The 19,103-nt window shown below is 41.4% G+C and overlaps 1 protein-coding gene and 1 long non-coding RNA gene across 4 annotated transcripts in view; both read left to right on the forward strand.

Annotated features, from left to right (window-relative positions):
* The first annotated feature begins 9,194 nt into the window (after positions 1-9,194).
* Positions 9,195-14,348, forward strand: LOC120587586 (uncharacterized). The gene is made up of 3 exons (XR_005649028.1): positions 9,195-9,285; positions 10,349-10,594; positions 12,523-14,348. It is a non-coding gene; the product is annotated as an uncharacterized LOC120587586 (long non-coding RNA).
* A 2,914-nt stretch (positions 14,349-17,262) lies between these two features.
* CCNYL1 (cyclin Y like 1) overlaps positions 17,263-19,103 on the forward strand; it is a 33,960-nt gene continuing 32,119 nt past the window's right edge. Inside the window, exon 1 of one of the 3 annotated variants that reach the window (XM_039844588.1) lies at positions 17,263-17,818. In XM_039844588.1, coding sequence (XP_039700522.1) covers positions 17,593-17,818 — 226 coding nt within the window. In that variant the 5' untranslated portion in view covers positions 17,263-17,592. The remainder of the gene's footprint in view (positions 17,819-19,103) is intronic. The other 2 variants (XM_039844589.1, XM_039844587.1) reach the window with 2 other exon arrangements.

The following is a 19,103-nucleotide window of genomic DNA, read 5'->3' on the forward strand; positions in this document are numbered from 1 at the left end:
TCCTCCTCACCCTGCTTAGACTAGGACCTCCACCCCACTACACCAGGCCACTTCTCTATGGCCTCTACACTCCTCTGGGGCTCTGACAGTCACACTGGCTGCCTCTCTGATGAGCACCCTTTTCTCTCTGATCAGACTCTAGTACCCCACACTGGGCCATCATGGCTTCCCACTCTACCATAGACACAGGTCGCATTTTGCCCCACTTTATGGCTTTAGGACTGAATTGTTCAGGAAGAGAAAAGGAAGGAAAGGGAATGGAAGAGGAAGAGGAAAGGGAAGAAGTCTGATATACTTTTAAGTGTGGTTTATATTCTCCTTATAACAGAATTATTTTTAGGCGAAGAAATGACCTGTATTAGTCAGAGTTCTCCAAAGAAACAGAAACAATAGGATATAACTAGATATAGATATATAGATATGAAGAGATTTCTTGTAGGAATTGGCTCACCGCGGTACGGAGGCCAAGAAGTCTCGCAAACTGCCATCTGCAAGCTGGAGAACAAGGAGAGCTGGTGGTATAATTCAGTCTGATTCTGAAGGCCTGAGGACCGGGGACTGGGCGGAGTCCTGGGGTAAGTCCTGGAGTCCCCAGGTCCGAGAACCAGGAGCTCCCATGTCTGAGGACCGGAGAAATGGATGTCCCAGCCCCAGAAGAGGGAGCCGAACATTTGCCCTTCTTTCATCTTTCTCGTTCCATTTGGACCTGCAATGGGTTGGACGATGCCCATTCCCACTGCTGAGGGCAGATCTTCTTTACTTGGTCCACCTCATGAAGCGCTGGTCTCCTGCTGAGACGCCCTCACGGAAATGTCCAGAAACAATGCTTTACCAGCTACCTGGACATCCCTTGGCCGGGTCAGGGTGACCTGTAAAATTAACCATCATATGGCCTACATTAGGAATTCATAGCTCTTTGTCAGTCATTAAATGGAAAATAAATTTTTTTTTTTTTTTGAGGATTGCCTCAGGATAGTGAGATTTAAGAAGGTTGAAATGTTAGGAAAAATATCCCTTGAAGGGTGTTCAGTGTCTTATCTTTTGATCTCTTCAAGGGTGTTCAGTGTCTTATCGTTTGATCTGTTCATCCTTTTTCTGCTTCTGTCTTTGTTAATGCCGCTCATCTCTCTACACTCTGTATATGCAGGATTTTTATGAGATTTCTGGATAAGAACCCATAAGCGCCAAACTCTAAATTTTCCACCGTTTCTCACAATGGTTATCATCTTGCCTCACCAAGTCCTTTGATTTTTTTTTTTAAAAAAAAAAGTGGAGTGGAGAATTTAGAACAGATCTACAGATTATATCTGCTAAGTACTACAAATAAGTCAATAATCCATCATAGTTATTTTTTCTTCCAAGCTCTCCTCTTGAGACTATCCCAGACCATCCTTACCAACATTATATGCTATGCCCTTCTCAGTGTCATGACCTTGGAGATACGTTTTTTCTTATGTTCTGTTTGGACTGATGCTGCACCACTGTTTGTGTGGCCAGGCGCGGGGCAGAGCCGAGGACCAGGTGTCTCTCCTCTCTATGTTCTATTGGTGCCACAAGTGTTTTCATTTTTGTACCATAGACTTGTTACTCACTCATAGCGCCTTCCTTTTTGATTCTTTACTGTTTCCTGATCCTCACATACATAAGTGTGACCCTGGACAGATCCTTCTCTTCAGGCTGAAGCAACAGGAAGACACTTTGTGGCCTTTTAATTATCTAGTTAGCAGTTTCACTTATCTGTATAACTTTTATAAAGTTGCAAGGCAAAAAATCAAACCTCAAGCAGAGTTTTGGCCTGAAATAAAAACTAAATTAGAAACTCTAATTTAGGGAAGAAGCTTGATTTCCTAAGTGCTCTTTAATTATGTGTTTCAATTTACTGTTAAACCAACTACAACCATAAATTGAAGTGCCATGGTTGGAGAGCACATTTCTAATCAAATGAACCACAAATCCAAGTCAGCCAGTCAAAGCATAACATGCTTTTTTCAGTTCTTCTAGTCATAGGAAGCAATAAATAACAAGGGCTAACATGCAATAAAGCTGTTATCAGACTGTGAGAAAAAAACCCATATATTAGTAGTTACATTACAGCGATGCCAACCTAATAAATTCAGAGGCCTTTTATGTCAAAATATTTTCCCATCACAAGTGAGGTACCAAGTCCTATTTGTCTTTCCAAAGATTTGTCACAGTTATTCCTACCAATCCTGCATGACTCATATTGGTTCACCTGTTATGACTTAGAAGATCGTGGCCAATAGTCGATACAAACCAAAGTAATAAATGTGAAAGTCCATGTAGACTCGTTTCAGGAATAACAAGGGGAAGATTTATGGTGATAAGGTGGTGATGTGTGTGGGAATCTCAGTAGTGGTAGAGCTGAGACACGAAGGTATTGGAATGAGAGGGTTAGACTCACCCATTGAACTAAGAAAAAGACATTTAGAACCGTTGCGTCAAGATCATAGTTGAAAAAGAGAAACTCACATCAAGGAAGGTTTCAGATCGGTGCTGGCCTGGATGCCCCATGTTTGCCCAGAGGACACCTGAGGACCTTTAGCACTGGGCAGCTTCTGCTGTGAAATGAGTACTAACTCCCGTTCCTTTCCTCAGAGGACTCAAATCCAGTGAAGTGACAGGTGACAAAAAGAGCTTGCAAAAATCTTAGTGATGTCCTACACAGCAAGAAACAAATTTTGTTTTTTAAAAAAGGATAAATCCTACCATAACTCTCTGTTGAGGTGTCACATAATTGAAGAAAACTTATTTTAGCCACGTAGATAAAGATCGGAACCTATTAGTCAATTGCTCCTGGATTGTACTAATCTGTATCCAGCTCCTCCTCACCTTAAATTTTTCACCACCAATAAGAAGAATGTGGGTGCAAATGCCAAGATCTCAGGAGCAAGAGTGGCCACTGGCATGGAGGTGGGCACAAGGTGAGGGATGTCCCATTAGAGTAAGTTTCATTTTTCCTTATTGGGCTCTTTGCAGCTCAGGACTGGACTTGTGGAAGTGGGGGGTGGGGATCAAAGAACGGTATGTTCTTGTGGTTAAATTCTCAGCTCTCGCTAGAGCTCAGGAACTAGCACAGAGCTCTTTAACTGCAAGGGCGCTGCATGTGGTCGTGTGTTTGTGTGCTGAATGGTCCTACGGGAGGACATTCACAGTGAGCCCTGGTTGAGGACTCAAGCAGTACATGTCAGTTTGTGATTATTTGTAGATAGGCAGATGGACGATTTCAGAGAGAAATGACAACAGTTTAAATATATGAAGGGACCCAGTTCTGAAGAAACGACAAAAAGTGACAATTGTGTACACAATTCAGGAAAATGAAACACCTTTTCACAGGGAAAATGGCTTTTGAGCAGTGTACCGGGTTGGGCTGGCACCATCGTCAAATTCTGTCAAAAGCTGAGGCTATGACTGTGTGTTAAAAAGTAATTTAAGTAAATATAAATGTATGGTATGTAAATGTCTAATGCAACTATGTTGTATACCTGAAACTAATATAATATTGTAAGTCAACTATAATTGAAAAATAAATAACTTAAAAAGAATATCCCACAAGGAAAAAGAAAGTAGAAATGTAAGAAAACAGAAATTACTGCAATTTAGTACTGAGTTTCTTAAACAATGCTCAATGGTGAGGAAGAGGAAACTCAAAATGAATAACAGGAAAAACTACAATCTGGTTTTCACTCTGCAAGAATAGTTTCTCTTGTGTCTCCACTGCTCACCTGTGACTTGAGCCTTTTCAAACCACTGGCCTGAACAAATGACTCAAAAATCTAAGAATTGGGACCTGTGAGGGTAGATTCTGACCCTGTGTCTTTGAGCCTGGGCAAGCCCATAAAAAGTCAAGCTTGCCACACAACCGACAGATGCCTTCTAGGAGTGATTTCTAAAGATGGCAGCATCTTTACTCTCAATTTCTGGGGCCAGCACCCTGGAAGCTTCAGGGAGACAATTGGACGGACAATGTGCCATCTCATTTTTAACTCCTGTGTGTCTCATGTGTTTATGAGATTTCAGGATCTGATTAATTGCCTTCTCACAGTGGGTACACGTGAGTCATTATGCACCTTTCAAAGCCATATATACCCACTTTTCGCGTGCAAAAAAAGAAAAAAAGAAAAGAAAAAAGGAAAGAATGTGAACGTTGGAATCAGGCAAGACCAAGTTTTGAACTATGAGCAAGTAGCCTGTGCCTTACTTTCCTCATCTGAAAAAGGCGAAAACAATGAGCTCGAGGAGGGATAATGAACCCATGAGGATCATTGACACAGTGCCTGGAACACAAAAGGCTCAAAGAAAATAAGTTAACGTTGAGCAGCTGCTTAATAAGGAAGAGACTGAGTTTGGAGCCAGACTGCCCGAGCTTGAGTGTTCGCTATGGCAATTACAGTAACATGGCAGGTCGCTTCAATTCTGTAGCTAAGTTTCCTCATGCCTAAAGTGGGAATAAATGAGAGCACCTGCTTTGTGGAGAGCTGTGAAAAATGAATGAGTTAATACACATACAGCACTAAGAACGGTGCCTGGCACACAGTAAGTTCTTCACCATTCACCAGAATAGGAATTGGCAAATTATTTTACCTATCTCACGAAGTTGTTGGGAGGTTTATATAAACGATCCATGAAAGTACTTAGCAAGGTTTAATATTAGCACTTAATATTATTACTATGATTATTGGTATTTTACTATTGAATAGTTCTGTAGTAGACAGAATTTTACATTTCTAAGAACAATGTATTATTAGTAATTTATTAGATGCCATCATGCGTTGGTAAAATCAGTATTTTCACATATGTCTGAGAAAATATGTGAATTGGAAAGGGTTGCAATAATATATTTAAAGAAAATACAAAATTTATTCGCCTTCCTTGAAATGTCTTACTTTATTGCTTTCCCACTCTAACACAGATTTTCTAAGTTTTCAATGTTTTGCCATTTAAATTAGTTAAAGATATATTTATTTTCTTCAAAGTAATTTGAGTCAGTCCCCTGGTATTCAGCTAAACTGAACTCTGGTATTTTGGAACAGTGTCTGTTGACACAAATATATTTGGCATCACTGGGGAATTTAAAACTACATACAGACAGTGTCATGATCCCTCAAACTCAAGATGACAGTATTATTATGGAGTACAAGTGTTGTAAAAAGTTTTATGCTGTCATTTCTGTGCTGAACATGTGGGCAAATGTTAGTGTCTGGTTAGCAATAGCAGTTACAAAGATTAAACTATAGTTGTGCAAACATTTTTAATAAAGTATACTAGGTACTTTGCTATTTTGCCCAAGAAAATAGGAATGATGATCTAGTAAGATACGCAACAAGCCACGTGTAACTTTTTACTCACCTTCTTCCCAATTTTTAGGTGACTATGTGGGGTAAAAAATCGATTTCCTCGCTCACTACATCCCAGAGGTGTATCTGATTCTCACTCTTCCTGGAAGATATGGATTCACATGAGATTTTCTTTTGGTCTTGCCAATGTAGAAAATTCCTGCTGGTGAAATTAAACTAAAAATCTAAGAATTTCTAAACTGATTTACCTAGAAATAACATTCGTGCCTCTGGGTCTTCTACAGCAACATTTTATTTTTCTAAGAGGTAACATGAGGAGGCCCTTAGTGCTTGAATGATGAGACTTTGTCACCTTGCCTCGGTTTCAGGTTTTCAGAGAGCCTTTCAGAGGTCAAGAGAAGCACAGGCCACTTCCAAAATAAACCAAACTGAGAGAGAGAGAGAGAAAGAGAGAGGGGAGAGAGATCTAAGAAGTAAACAATTTAACCACACATGCACACACATACACATTCAGTTCAATATAATCATGCCATTCTCAAGGTGATTAAGGGAAGTTATTAGAGTATTTATTGAATATATTGGTTCACAGTTTGCAACAGATGTGGTCCAGTAATGAGATAATGAATAATGAGTTAAGGTGGACAGTAATACCATCTTTCTTCAAAACTGCCAAATAAAACTGCTTCTCTGTAACTATAGGTACAACCAGTGGCATTGATGCCCTTTGTGACAGTGAGGGCCTCCTGGTGTTTTCCTTCTTAGGTCCAGGGCATTTGCTCTTGAGAGTATCCAGCTTATAGAAGTACCATGGCCTGACTTTTCAGTGTTGACTTTCGCCTGTGGTCAAGTGAGTGAATCATCCCAAAAGTCTGGGCTGAACTGTCACGCTTACTCACGGCATCTGGTTCTGTTGGTTCATTGCTCTTTGAGAAAGAGAACCATTTTGATCCCTTATTTTCAATAAATAATAATCAAAGTGCAGCCTAGAGAAGAATGACAAGTAAACGTTGATAGAGTCAATAGGCCTTGGGGAGGGGGCTGTGGAGGACATGGAAAGAGTGGGAGGCAAAAATAAGTACATACATTCTTAAAGGAGGTCACTAAAGAGGGCTCTTTCCATAAGAGAGGACCACTCATTAACGAGAGGGGTTTGGAAACTAACAAAAGCCTCCTTAGAGGGGCAAGCTGGTCTAAGGTTGGTCCAGTGCTGGGCTGTTATCGCTCACGCAGCCGTTACCTCTGACTTGATAAGAAGGCACGAGGTTTCCAAATTGGGGGCTATAGCCATTAACTTCATTTCCACACCTGACTAATGGAGATTGTCCACTTCCCGAAAATTTTATTTGCAGATAACAGAGAAGGCTTTCATTTCTCCATTCCCCAGGAGAAGTCAGGAATTCAGGAATGAGGAAATGGGGGTGGTGGAGCGGGGAGAGAGAGAGAGAGGAGGAGAGAGAGAGAGAGAGGAGACTGGTGAGTAAGATGGAATCTTGGCAAATGGCAGTTGGAGTCAGGAAGGCTTGAGTTGGGGTGGAGGGAGCCTGAAGATTAGGAACTTGAGTGTAAGACAAAGGCAAAGAGAACAGACATGAGGGAGAGATGGGGGTAACAATCAGCTGGCCTTAAAATAGGGGAAGAGGGGACTCACTGAATGACCCTGTGGAGAAGGACTCATGGAAAAATCTGAGGCTCATTTAAATGACAGTTTATCCAGTTTATCAGACTGGGCCTTAGGATGGCCACATGGATGGCAGGGGTACCAAGAGGGCTTAGGACTTGGGACCACTGGCCCTGATGCCCTTCCCTCTACTTCTTCACTCTAAACTTTTAAGGTGCACTGCTAAATAACTTAATTGATTAATAAGAGGGTTACAAACATTTTGACAGTCTGGGCTTCACACAGGATCCAAGGACCTTTGTTAAAATGTCAGGTTCAATGATTCTCTAGTGGTTTCTTATTTCCCCCAGAATATCATCTGAAATTCCTTCCAAGGCCCGCAGGGTGCTTTAGGACCCAGTGGTACCCTGCTTCCTCTTAGGACCTCCTCTCCTTTCTCATTCTCATTCTCTTCTCAGACACTCTTCCAGGCATCTGGCCCTTTGCTTTCCTCTATTGCAAATAACCAACGTCTACTCTTGAGTCTTGGCATTCACTGTGCCCCAGATATAACAGGACTTATACCCTCTCACTTTCTTCAGACATCTTTCTCTGCCCCTGTGTTAGTGTGTAAGGCTGCCATAACAAAGCATCACAGACTTGGTGGCTTGAACAACAAAAATTAATTTTCTCACAGATCTAGAGGCTGGAAATCCAAGATAAAGGTGCCAGTAAGGGTGCATTTCTCCTGAGGGCTATAAGGAAATGATGTGTTCTGGGTCTCTCTCCTTGGCTGATAGACTGCCTTCTCCTCCCTGTGTCATCCCTGTGTGTCTGTGTCTAAACTTCCTCTTCTTAAACAGACACTGGTCGTAATGGATTAGAGATCACCCTAATATCTCATTTTAGCTTCTTATTACCACTGTAAAGACCCTTTCCTCTAAATACAGTCACATTTTGAGGTATTGTGGTTCAGGACTTCAACATATGAATCTGTGGCGGGGGAGGGGTGCACAGTTCAGCCTATAACAGCCTCTTGTCAGCAAAGACTCCCTGACTCATCTAAAATAGTGTCCCTATTAACTGACACACATTTATTCATTTATTTTTTGAAAGTCTCTCTTTACTTAAATGTCAACCCTAGAGGGCCAAATCCTTTGTTTTGTTAACTGATATATCTGCAGTACCTAGCTCACCACCTGGAGAATAGCAGTCCCTCAATAAATATTCACAAACAGATGAATATATATTATGAAGCCATTACAAATTACTATGCAAAATAGCAATGATAGAGAAAGATGTTCAAGGTATATTATTAAGAAAGCACGTTGAAAAAAACTACGTGTGTAGCGTAGTTTCATTTTTAAATCATATACATATAATTTAATTTTATTAAAATAAATCTTGGAGATATATGCAACAAAATGCTAATAGAGAGTGGTTCTTGGGATGTCATTTTGATTTATTTTGATTTATCTCGTTTATGTGTATTTTTTAATTTCAATGAGTACATATCACTTCCGTAAGAGGAAAAAGACGAAGTTATAAAAAGTAATTAGAAGATATTTTGTCATAACTTTTAACCGGCCATTAAGTAAGAAAAAATACATGATTTATCTTTTTCAATGGGGAATAGTGGGAAACACAGCAAGTGGGCAATTTATCAGAGCCCAGTGGCTGAGAGCACAACCTATTGGAGTCCACTCAGTGAGTCTGGATCCAAGTTCTCGCTTGCCACTTTCCAGATTTGTCATCTCAGGAATATCTGTCACATGCACGGAGTCTCAGTTTCTCATTTGTGGAATGGAGTGATAACGGTACACCCAGATTTGGGTCTGTCTCCCGTCTCTTGCACAGACTAGAATTTGATTCTTTTCATCTCAATGATTTGGAAAGTTCGGGACACCAAGGGTGAGAGACCAGCCCAAGGGCTTGGCTCTCCCTCTATTCCCTTTCAAGGGCAGGCCAGGAAATATCCAGATACTCCTCCCATTGCTTCTGGGCACAAGGCCTTGCCTGGGAAAAAGTGAGTTAATGTAATAAGGTGACCAATCTGGCACCTACCAAAGATGACAAATTTAAGGGGGAACCAAAAAACTCAGTAATCAAGATCAATAATATTTTAATAAAATATTTTTTAAATAAAAATTATGTAAAAACTTATAATGAAGAAAATATCAACAATTTTAATGAAGACTGGGTAAGTATTACTTTTTTTTTTAACATTTTATTTTTTTATTTTTTTCTCCCTCCCCTCTGGTAACCACTAGTCCATTGTCCATGTCCGTGAGAGGGTAAGTATTACTGATTTCTTCTATGCCTCAGGCTCCAGCATGATTCAGCAGGGTGCTGCTCCCAGCCCACAGCCTGAAGGTAAAGAACCTTCAATTATTCAAGTCATTATTAATTACTACTTAATTATTATTAATTATCCACATTATTCAGAGCCTCAGAACTGACATGGCTCACTCTGTGATTATTTGGCCTTTAGTCAAGGCCCTGGAGGGATACCAGTAGGGAGTGTGTATTGTTCTGACCCTATTCATTTCTTTCTCCTCTACAGACACCTAATCGCAATTGTTACTTAATCACAGCCTTCTTACCTCACTGAAGACTCTGAGGGGCAAGTTTCTCCCTATTCTTTTATAGAAACATGAAATGCCAGCAAAGCATGATTTCTACCCAAAAGAACACAACTCAGAGTTTGCAGATGTTACAGGCTCTTCCCCTGATACTTCTGGGGAAGGGCACACAGACCTTGGCTTACCTTGCTTCAAAAACAGGCAGTCACAAACAATGACTTTATTCCATCTACTTCCCAGAAGGGAAAATCCTTATGTAACGAGATCAGCTGAGTTCTATGTGGAGAGTTTCCCCGAGGGGCTTTCATATTACTAGATCATGGGATTTTTATGGGTATTAGTTTATGCATGTAAAGCATTTCATGGTGCACATTTACGTGGAACTTGCTGGTTAAAAGTAGTCACAATAACATTTAAACAGTTTTAACATTTAAAACTTTTTTCATACAATGGCTTCACTTTACGTAGGACACCTCATTTGCTAAAACCATAGATTCTAAGTTGCTCTATTAAAGTAATCACTAGAAAAGTGATGTCCTTCGCATGTAGATTTTAGGACATTTCCTTTCATACTTTCTCAGTTCGATTTAAGGTATATGTTATTTTCAAACATTTAAGTTGGACATCACAAAATAAACTTAACCCATGGCAAATTTGTTTCTAAAAGCATTCTTTCTAGCTTCAAAAACTCAGAGACCAAAGGAATAATTTGGATGCCAGGTAGTGCATTAGACTTAGATTTGGTTACAAGAAGTTTAGCATAATCCATTATGAATTGATGGTCTGAACGAACTTTAGTGAAGACACTGGCTTTGAGGGTTTTTTAATTTTAATTTCCTTTGTCATATTTTTAGATTCACGTGTTTACCAGAGAAGTGAAACACATTGTGATTATATATGTGTCCAATAAGCAGTCTGACTCCTCTGAGACTACCATGCTGTGCAGGAAGTCTAGCCACTTCCACATGTTACAGCCTTCGCAGGCCAGGCATCTGACATGTGAGTGAAGGAGCCACCATGGACTCAGGAGACATGACCTGGAGAAGAATCAAGGAAACCAGCGGACAGCCCAAACTGACACTCCAGACGTATGGCCCCAGGTAACCCGTCTGGGCCATGTGCAGTTGCTAGATCCACTCCAGCTGAGGCCCCAACCATACTGGAGCAGGGATGAGCAGTCCCCGCTGTGCCATGCCTGCTTTCCTGACCCCAAAACTGTGAGCGTTATAAAATGGCTAATGTTTTTTAAAATGCTATAGGGGCACGGAAACCAGAAGCAGAGGCACGAAAGAGAATAGCTAATACTGAAAAATAAGAAATAGTTACAACAGTTCTCAATTGTGATTTTTGGTACTCTCTGTTCAACTTTTTAATTCATTTCTCCATTCATTCAATAAAAGTGTATTGAGACAGCTGCAAGCTAGACATTATACTCTTAGTGCTGGGGATACAAAAAAAAAAAATGAAATAGCTCTGCTCTCAGGGAGTGCCTAGTTTAAAAGAGGTGTCAAATAAGCAAACAGTTACTATATAATGTGATACAAGGCTGCTCTGAGGGTTTGCATAAGGAACTGTTGCACTGAAGATGCAGAATCTCTCAGCTTTGAAGGAGGCACTGCAGAGAAAGCTCCGCTTGGGAAAAGCCTCAAAGAATGAGTAGAGGTTTACCAGATGACCAAGGTAGGGCTCATGGCTGCAATTTTTTTCTTAACCTCTCTAGGGCAAAGCATTGATTGTATAAACAGACTGTTTGTTTGTTTGTTTGTTTGTTTGTTTGTTTGTTTTAGAGGAGTATTCTATTTTATCTGTGTGGAAAGTACAACTGAGAAGAAACAGCTCATGAGTTGTGCAGCATGACTAACCCTAGGCTCATCAGAGTACCCTACAGAAACCTGGCTTGCTCAGCCGACAGGCCAAGGCCTTAGGCAACTCCTCCGCAAACAAATGCAAATCAAATTGTTGGTTTGTTTTTAAAAGTGTGTTTTCTATTCAAATGCGACTCTTAAGACAGGTTTCCTAGGCCCTACACACTCCCAGTTTGCTGTCCTAAATCTTTCTGATAGAAAAATTTTAGAGGTACTTCGGGATGAGTGCCATGCTATCAGAATAAAAACAGATTTGTCTCCACAACAGGGGAATCAAGCCATCAGTAGGAAAAGATGTGTCCTAAAATCTAGGAGCTTTGTTTCTAGGGGACAAACTTGGTTAAAAAGACTTCTTCAATCTTTTCCCTACTGTCAAGTTCAATGAAACTCCTACAGCATTTCTAACACCAGCTTAATCTGAGGAGGCTGCTGTCAAACAGGCTCCTGGAAGAAACTGAGGGGAACATGTTAAATCATTGCAAGAAAAATGATTCTAACTTCAGTAAGGCAACTTGGCAACGGATTCCATTTTAAAAGCTGACGCATCTTAAAAGTACCAAGATAACATACAAGTTGTGGGGGAAAGGAGCATGGGCATGACTGGGATAAAAAAAAAACTATTGAAAGTGTTTACTGTGTTTATTTCTACTCTGCCTTGTGCCAAAGTGGATTTGGCAGTGAGTTTATTTCTTGGGTAAGTGTAGAGAGTAGTTCTCTTATAAAACTAGTTAAGTGCAGACCATCTGCTTTCATAGTCTTTGGAGTTGGGAGTAGAGCTGTCATCTGCTTTAGAGAATCGGGAATCTCTGAACTGGTCACTTCCAGAAGAAAAAGGATCTTCTATCTCCCATGTGGCGGTGACCCGAGGAAGCACAGGCAGTGGGGCTGAGAAAGATTTTGATTTCCTATAGCGCTTAGACAAATGGAACTGGAAGCAAATAAATCATTAAATGGCAGAGAAGAGGAAAGGGCCCAGGAAGGCAAAAGGAAACTCCTAGTCTCAAAACTTCAGGTCCTTCTTAGAAATTGTATCAAAAAAAAGGCCCTGAGATTTGGAATGGTAATCACAGTGGATATTTGAGGCCAGAGCTGACTTGTCCAATGAGGAGTTCATTAACTGCCCTGAGAGTATGACAAACTAATACCTTTTTTATTTTTTTCAGAGCATTATATCAAATAAATTAACATTCTCATCTCAACTGACTCACCTGGCGGAAAGAAATCTACATGCCGTGAGAAGAGAGAAGGTGAGAGAATAGAGAGAATAGTTCAGAAAACATGGAAAGAGACAGGTGGAAGAGGCACTGGACTGTTTACTAGAATATGAGTGCCAGCACTATTGAATGTTCCACTTGCTAAAAAATCCTGATTATAATTTTCTGATGCTGGAAATGAGATAAGATGTTCCACATCAAATTAGTTATAGTAATTCTTAGCATTTTTGTTCACATATGCCTTTGAGAAAATGATGATAGTGATAGACTCTACCCAGAAAAAAAATGTATGTATTTCTTGCACATCTATTCTGTAAGAACTACTAATTATAATATTCAAGATGTAAATCTGTTAGTCACAATACATGTGTAATATATAATCCTGATCGCTTGACTGCCATTAAGTCTTTCTTATGTCTAACCTAGTTTCATTCTATAGCTTAAGCCTCACTCTATTTTTTCTGTCCTCTTAGGTTAAGAAAAGATCATTACAGAACTGCTTGTATAAGTTTTTTATATATGCTTGCAAAGGGCTATGAAATTTTATTACAGTTATTCTCGAAGTTGAAACTTCCCTAATCTTTCTTTACAAATTGTGCATAGTGTGCTAGTTACCTTCCAATATTCAGTTCTCTCTTCTGCATTAGTTACTCAGCTTTACAATTACATTTTTTTGAGCTTCTCTTGCAGCTACGTATAATCATGTGACTAAGCTTTAAGCCAATAATATGTAAGCACTGTGCTATGTGGATCTTCTGAAAAATCTCCCTTTTCTTCTTCCACCTTACTGTCTGGAATGAAGATATGATGGCTGGAGATCAATAGCCATCCTGGGCCATGAGTTTGAAGAATGATAAGTAACACTGTCTGTTGACTTCTCTATTAGAAGGTAAATTTCATTAGAATAGGCACCTTGTTTATCTTGGTCAAAGCAACATCCCTAACACCTAAAAGTATGTGGCATGTGGTAAGGGCTCATGTACCAAATGGATATTGAGTGAATAAAACAGATGGATGAATGAATGAATGAATGAATGACTTTACTTCAGATCCAGGTGAAACACTGATCATAGAGTCCTGCTAGGGGATTTTCGGCCATCAGTAGACAAATGCAAAGTCTCAGTTTCTATTACAGAATTAAACTCTTGCTTAATTCAAATCATACTACTCCTATTAACTTCCCTTTGCTCTCCCAGACTTGCCACTGTTAGAGAGGGTAGAGTTTTTTCCTAATGCTCTCTAATGTTCTCTTCAAACAAAATAGTCTCAGATCTATTTTCCTAATGATGCTTCTCAATATTTTACTGCTTAGCAAATTTAAAATTCTTTAATTTTCAAGGTCATGCATACCTATTTGTGTGCATCTGTTGTTAAATGCAGACACTATTTTGTAACTTAATCTTAGGCGTTGTCCAGGTCTACAAGAATCATCCAAAATGGTATCTAATGACATTCCCAGGACTTCACACAATATTATTGTTATCATGGAATGCTACTAGGTCCTAAGGATTTAACTAGATGTTGTTTACTAAACCGAACTTCATAGAATCTTTTCCCATTCCATTGTGGTTTTCTACATTTCAATATATTACCCATTTTTGTCACCAAACCTTACTTATTTCTTTTAAACTATTAAATTAAATATTAATCATCCCTGCTTCCCTGACTTTTGCAGTGACTTTTTCCTTCTGCTATCCTTTTAATAAAGAACACTCTCTCTGGTCCTTTTCTTTTCTTTTAGTATCTTATGTGATTAAAGTGTTCATGAATGTTCACACTTTTTGCAATTACATGTCATTTCTTCATAATTTTTTTTTTTTTACTCTTCCCCCAAAGTTGTTGCTATTTCTTTTCACTATTTGGGGGAAACAATTAGCCTAATCTCCTACTTTTGTGACATACCTATTTAGACTAGTGCTCCTTGGTTTTTGCTCAAATTTCTTTTCAATTTACCCATCTTTGAGAGAATATATTATTTGATTTTTGTTAGGCATATTGAGCTTTTTTGAAGTGTAGACTTCTCTATACATTATCCTCTCTTTCCCAGAGTAGCTTTCCAAATAGAAGTCTATGAAAATAGAGGAAAATAGAAGTGATCAGATGAGCTCTTCCTACATCTCTCCTCTACTAGAAATGTCCCTCTGGCCACACAGGTCCTTTCTTCCTCCTTGCTTTTCTATCAGCCCACAGCTAATCTATCCCTGTTCTGTAGTGCATCCACTCTGCCTTCTTAAGGACCTTGCTCGGTTGATTGTCCCTTCTCTAACTTCATTTTTTTTTTCTTAATTGGCTCTTACACTTTAACATATAAATATACTCATTTTTTTCAGCACATATCTCCAGTCCACTCATCCAGTTGCCACATCAATGGCATTTGTAGCTTTCTTGCTTTCCTGGCAATACTGACTCTCTCTCAGAATTACATGTGGAGTGCCTACTCGCCAGGCATTGGAGAAGGGGCTGCTCTAACAGAAGTGAAAGGCAGGTGTGATCCCCACCCTCATGGAGCTCACCTGATCAGCCATTCCTGATAATGCTCAAGTTTCTTGACTTCCACTGATCATCTTTGCAGGCTTCGTTTCAATGCCACTTAAATCTTCCTATTCTCTAAGTCTTTTTTTTTCTTTTTTCTTTTCTTGTTATACATATCTTCTCAAAGGAGTTACTTCTATACCCACGGCTTCAATTACTTCTGTATGTATGCTCTAATGACAATACAATTTAAATGTTTTTAACAGTTTTATTTTACATTGGATGCCTCATTTACTAGAACCATAGATTCCAATATGCTCCATGAAAGTAATCACACACACACACAAAATGTGATGTTCTTAGCATGTCAGTTTTAGGAATTTTCCCCAATTATTATTTTTTTTGGTTTGATTTGATGTGTATCCTGTGTTTGAAGACATAGATTGGGATATCATAAAACAGACTTAACCAAATGAGGCTTCTATCCAACTTTCAATGAGAGAGCTCCATTTAGATGTTCCACTTACCAGAGCCAAAAATTATCTTCCTTGGTAAACCTATTCCTCTTCCTGCATTCTCTGTGTGGGAGGAAGTCCTGCTATCTAACCACTTTCCCAAGCCAGAACCCTAGCAGTCATTTTTGCCTTTTCTCTTTACTTCTCCTTCCATACTTAGTCACCAAGTACTTCTATTCAGCCTCCCAAATGATCTCAAATCCTTTCCTTCCATTCGGTCACTGCCTTTAGTTTGAACACTCTTTTCTCCCCTAGATGAATATAAAGTGTCTTAATTGGTTTTGTTGCTTCCTTCAGTCTGCCTTATTGTCCAGAGTGACCCTACTTCAAACTATCTAATTAGTGACTCCTCAACTTCACATCATTTAATTGGTTTATGTTTCCAGGATAAAATTCAAATTCTTTACCCCAGTATCTACTTTGAGATCAGATATCCAGGTTTAAGCATTTTCCAGCAGTGTGACTTCAGACAATTGGATCCTTTAAGCCTTTGTTTTCTCATCTACTCGAGCTCATTGAAGGTAGGAGTGTTTCACACAGACAGTGCCTGGCTAGGAGAGAATGTTGAATAAAGGGAAAATATATTAAAATCCACAACAAAAAATTGTTCTTCCTTTTTAAAATTCCTGATACAACGTCACTACCACCCAAATTGTACTTCTATCTCTGTTTTCTGATAATCACGATAAAGTGCACTATAAAGAGATCCACACTGTCTGGGATCAAATCCTGGCCCCACCCCTGAGCAATCATGTGACCTTGGAAGCGTTACTTAACATCTGTGTCTCAGTTTCTTCTGTACAGACTGGAAAATGAAGATTATTTTGGACGGTTAAATGAATACCTCGTTTGGAAGGGGATCGGTCGCATAGTAGGTGTTTGCCAAATGTGAACTATCATTATCGTCGCCTTCGAATCAGAATCGTGGTACTCCACTTTGTGATTCTCAGTTTTATGAGAAAATCGTGCTTTATACATTGCTGTTGGGGAAAAAAGGAAAAGCTGGAAACTCCTGCCGTGGAAGGGAGAAACAGAGGCGAGAAAAGTGATTTGGTGAATCTCTGCGTTTTCAGGTTGGGACACATTCCGTCCCTATTTTACCGATGAGGAAATGGAGGGGTGACGTGTCCTCCAGTCTCATTCAAGACTCACAATCACAGCTCTTTATTGAGAGTAGGACCGGGGACTGGGGGTCGCTATGGTCGAGTTGCAGGCGAAAACTAGCACTTTTTGGAAGGCAGGAGAGGAGCATTACAAAAACGATCAACAATTCGAGTGTAACTAAGTTCACTAAGTGAGCAAATACATCAAATGAGTCAGCTGTCAGACTCAGTGAAACCGAGCTGCTAATAGAACTGGCTCTTTACTAACAGTGACATTCGATATTGCATTAACAAGCGCCCACGGGGCTAACGGTAGGACGGGAAAGCTCCGGGCTGCGCCGGATGAATGGAAACCAGAGTGTGGGGCGCGCCGCGCGGGGGGCGGGGCGGCTGCAGGGCGGGGCGGGGGCGGGGCATTGTGAGTCACGTGCCTACTCTGTGAGGCGGGCGCGTGGAGGGAACTCTGGGCGTGATTGGTCCCTCGTAACCAGGTGACGGCACAACGAGTTCCGGTTGGCAGGCGCCATCCTGGAGAACGGCCCTCAGTCCAGAGGCGGCTGCGGAAGGAGGAGGAGCTCCGGCTGCGCTCTCTCCCCGCAGTGGCTGCAGTTCTCAGCGCTTGTTAGGTCCCCACCCCTTTTAAATAAGCCGGCTGGGTCGCCGCCCTCACAGACTAGTCAGCTCGGGGGAGGCGGTAGCGGCTCAGCGGCGGGGGTGCGGCCGGGCCCGGAGCCCTGCCCAGGGCCCGGCGGCCCGGCGGACAGACGACCAGCGGGCGAGGCCGCGCTTGCTTGCGCGGCGTAGCCCCGGCATAGCCCCGGGCTGCCCGTGTTGGCCGCGCCATTGTTGGGGGAGGGGGGGACTGCTGAGCGCGGCAGAGTCGGTGGGCGAGCGGAGGCGGCGACGGCGGCCAAGAGTGGAAGCACTCCATGGGGAACACGCTGACCTGTTGCGTGTCCCCCAATGCCAGCCCCAAGCTGGGCCGACGCTCGGGGTCGGCGGAGCCGGACTACGAGTCTGAGGTCTATGAGGCAGCGGCCGGGGACGCTGTGGCAGTAGCGCCGGCGCCTGCTGCCCCGGAGCCCGCCGATTTGGATTTCGGAGCCGGCGAGGGCCACCACCTGCAGCACATCAGCGACCGGGAGATGCCCGAAGGTAAGGAGGCGGCGAGCGCCGTCCGCATCTCGGCTGTACCTGGCCGCTGCCGCCCCCAGGGTCCCCTGGGAGGGAGGCGCCGCCTCGGGCTCCTTCCTGCCCGGAGCCGGCTTTTCCAGGGCTGGGCACCGGGGACGTAGGCTGGCGCTGCCTGGCGTCCCCACCCCTTATTCTTTCCCCATCGCGTCCGGCCAGTTTCTGTGCCTCTTCACTACACGAACGCCCAGATTTTTTTCATTTCCCAGCCCAGCCAGAGACCCCAGTCCTCGGCCTTTCCTGTTTATGGCTCTATTTAACGTTTTGTGGGACTTTATACAGACTTTTGGGTACATTCTCTCTCTTTTCTCAATGGAAACTTTAATACCCCGACTTCGGAGTATCCATCCCATCTCTCTGTCCTTATCTCTGTAAGTGACCTTCCTTGTTCCTATCCGTTAAGGTAGTTGATACTCGGGATAATTCAGACGCAAACGTTTCAGGGTTATTTAAATTCAAAACAGAAATTGACATAGGAGAGTCTATTTGGTGGTTTTAAGTAAGCTGTTTTCAGTTGCCTGTATAGAAGCTGCTTTATTCCTTCCAACTATAATTTGAACACGAAAAGAAAATGGTGGGAGAGGGAACGTAAAATAACTAGAACGATGTGAAATGTTACTGCCAGCGCTGCAAAGGGTAGTTTTTACCTAAAGGAAACCCACGGAGTTCCGATCACTTAAAAATTCCCATTTTGACACAAATATGCCTTCAGTCTTAACTTCAGTGACTGTACGTTGCCTATTCTAAAGGAGAGGTGGGGGGGATCATAATAAGACTGTTGGTCAAAAGTTTCAAAACAGGAAAAAAAAAACCCATACGTTTAGATTTTAATTTGTAATATAAAGGTTTGGGGAGTTAAGATCCTGCACAAGAATGTTTGTCTCCATGGCTCCCTCTCCTTCCTCCCCCTCTTGCCAATGGAATCCTGTTCTACTTTAAGAACGTTGAGGTAAAAGTTCTTAAGATCAAACCACTGGGGTGGGCGGTGGGGGGGGGGGGAGGGGACGCTTGGGAGGGGAGAGGGAGAAGAGAGAGGAAATGTTTGACTTAAAATAATTCTCGGCATCAGCGTGGCTGAGGACTGTTTCCTTTGAAGTAGAAAACGTTCTACAGTAAAGATGATGAGGCCCCGTTGGTCCATTGGATTTAAGTACCAGATATTTCATTATTTTATAGAGGAAATGTCTTATAGCTCTTATTCTATTTAAACTTTACTTGCGCTCTTAATTTCTTTAAAAGTTAGAATAAT

Source organism: Pteropus medius, unplaced genomic scaffold, assembly GCF_902729225.1.
Source record: "Pteropus medius unplaced genomic scaffold, Ma_sr-lr_union100, whole genome shotgun sequence".
Taxonomy (NCBI): domain Eukaryota; kingdom Metazoa; phylum Chordata; class Mammalia; order Chiroptera; family Pteropodidae; genus Pteropus; species Pteropus medius.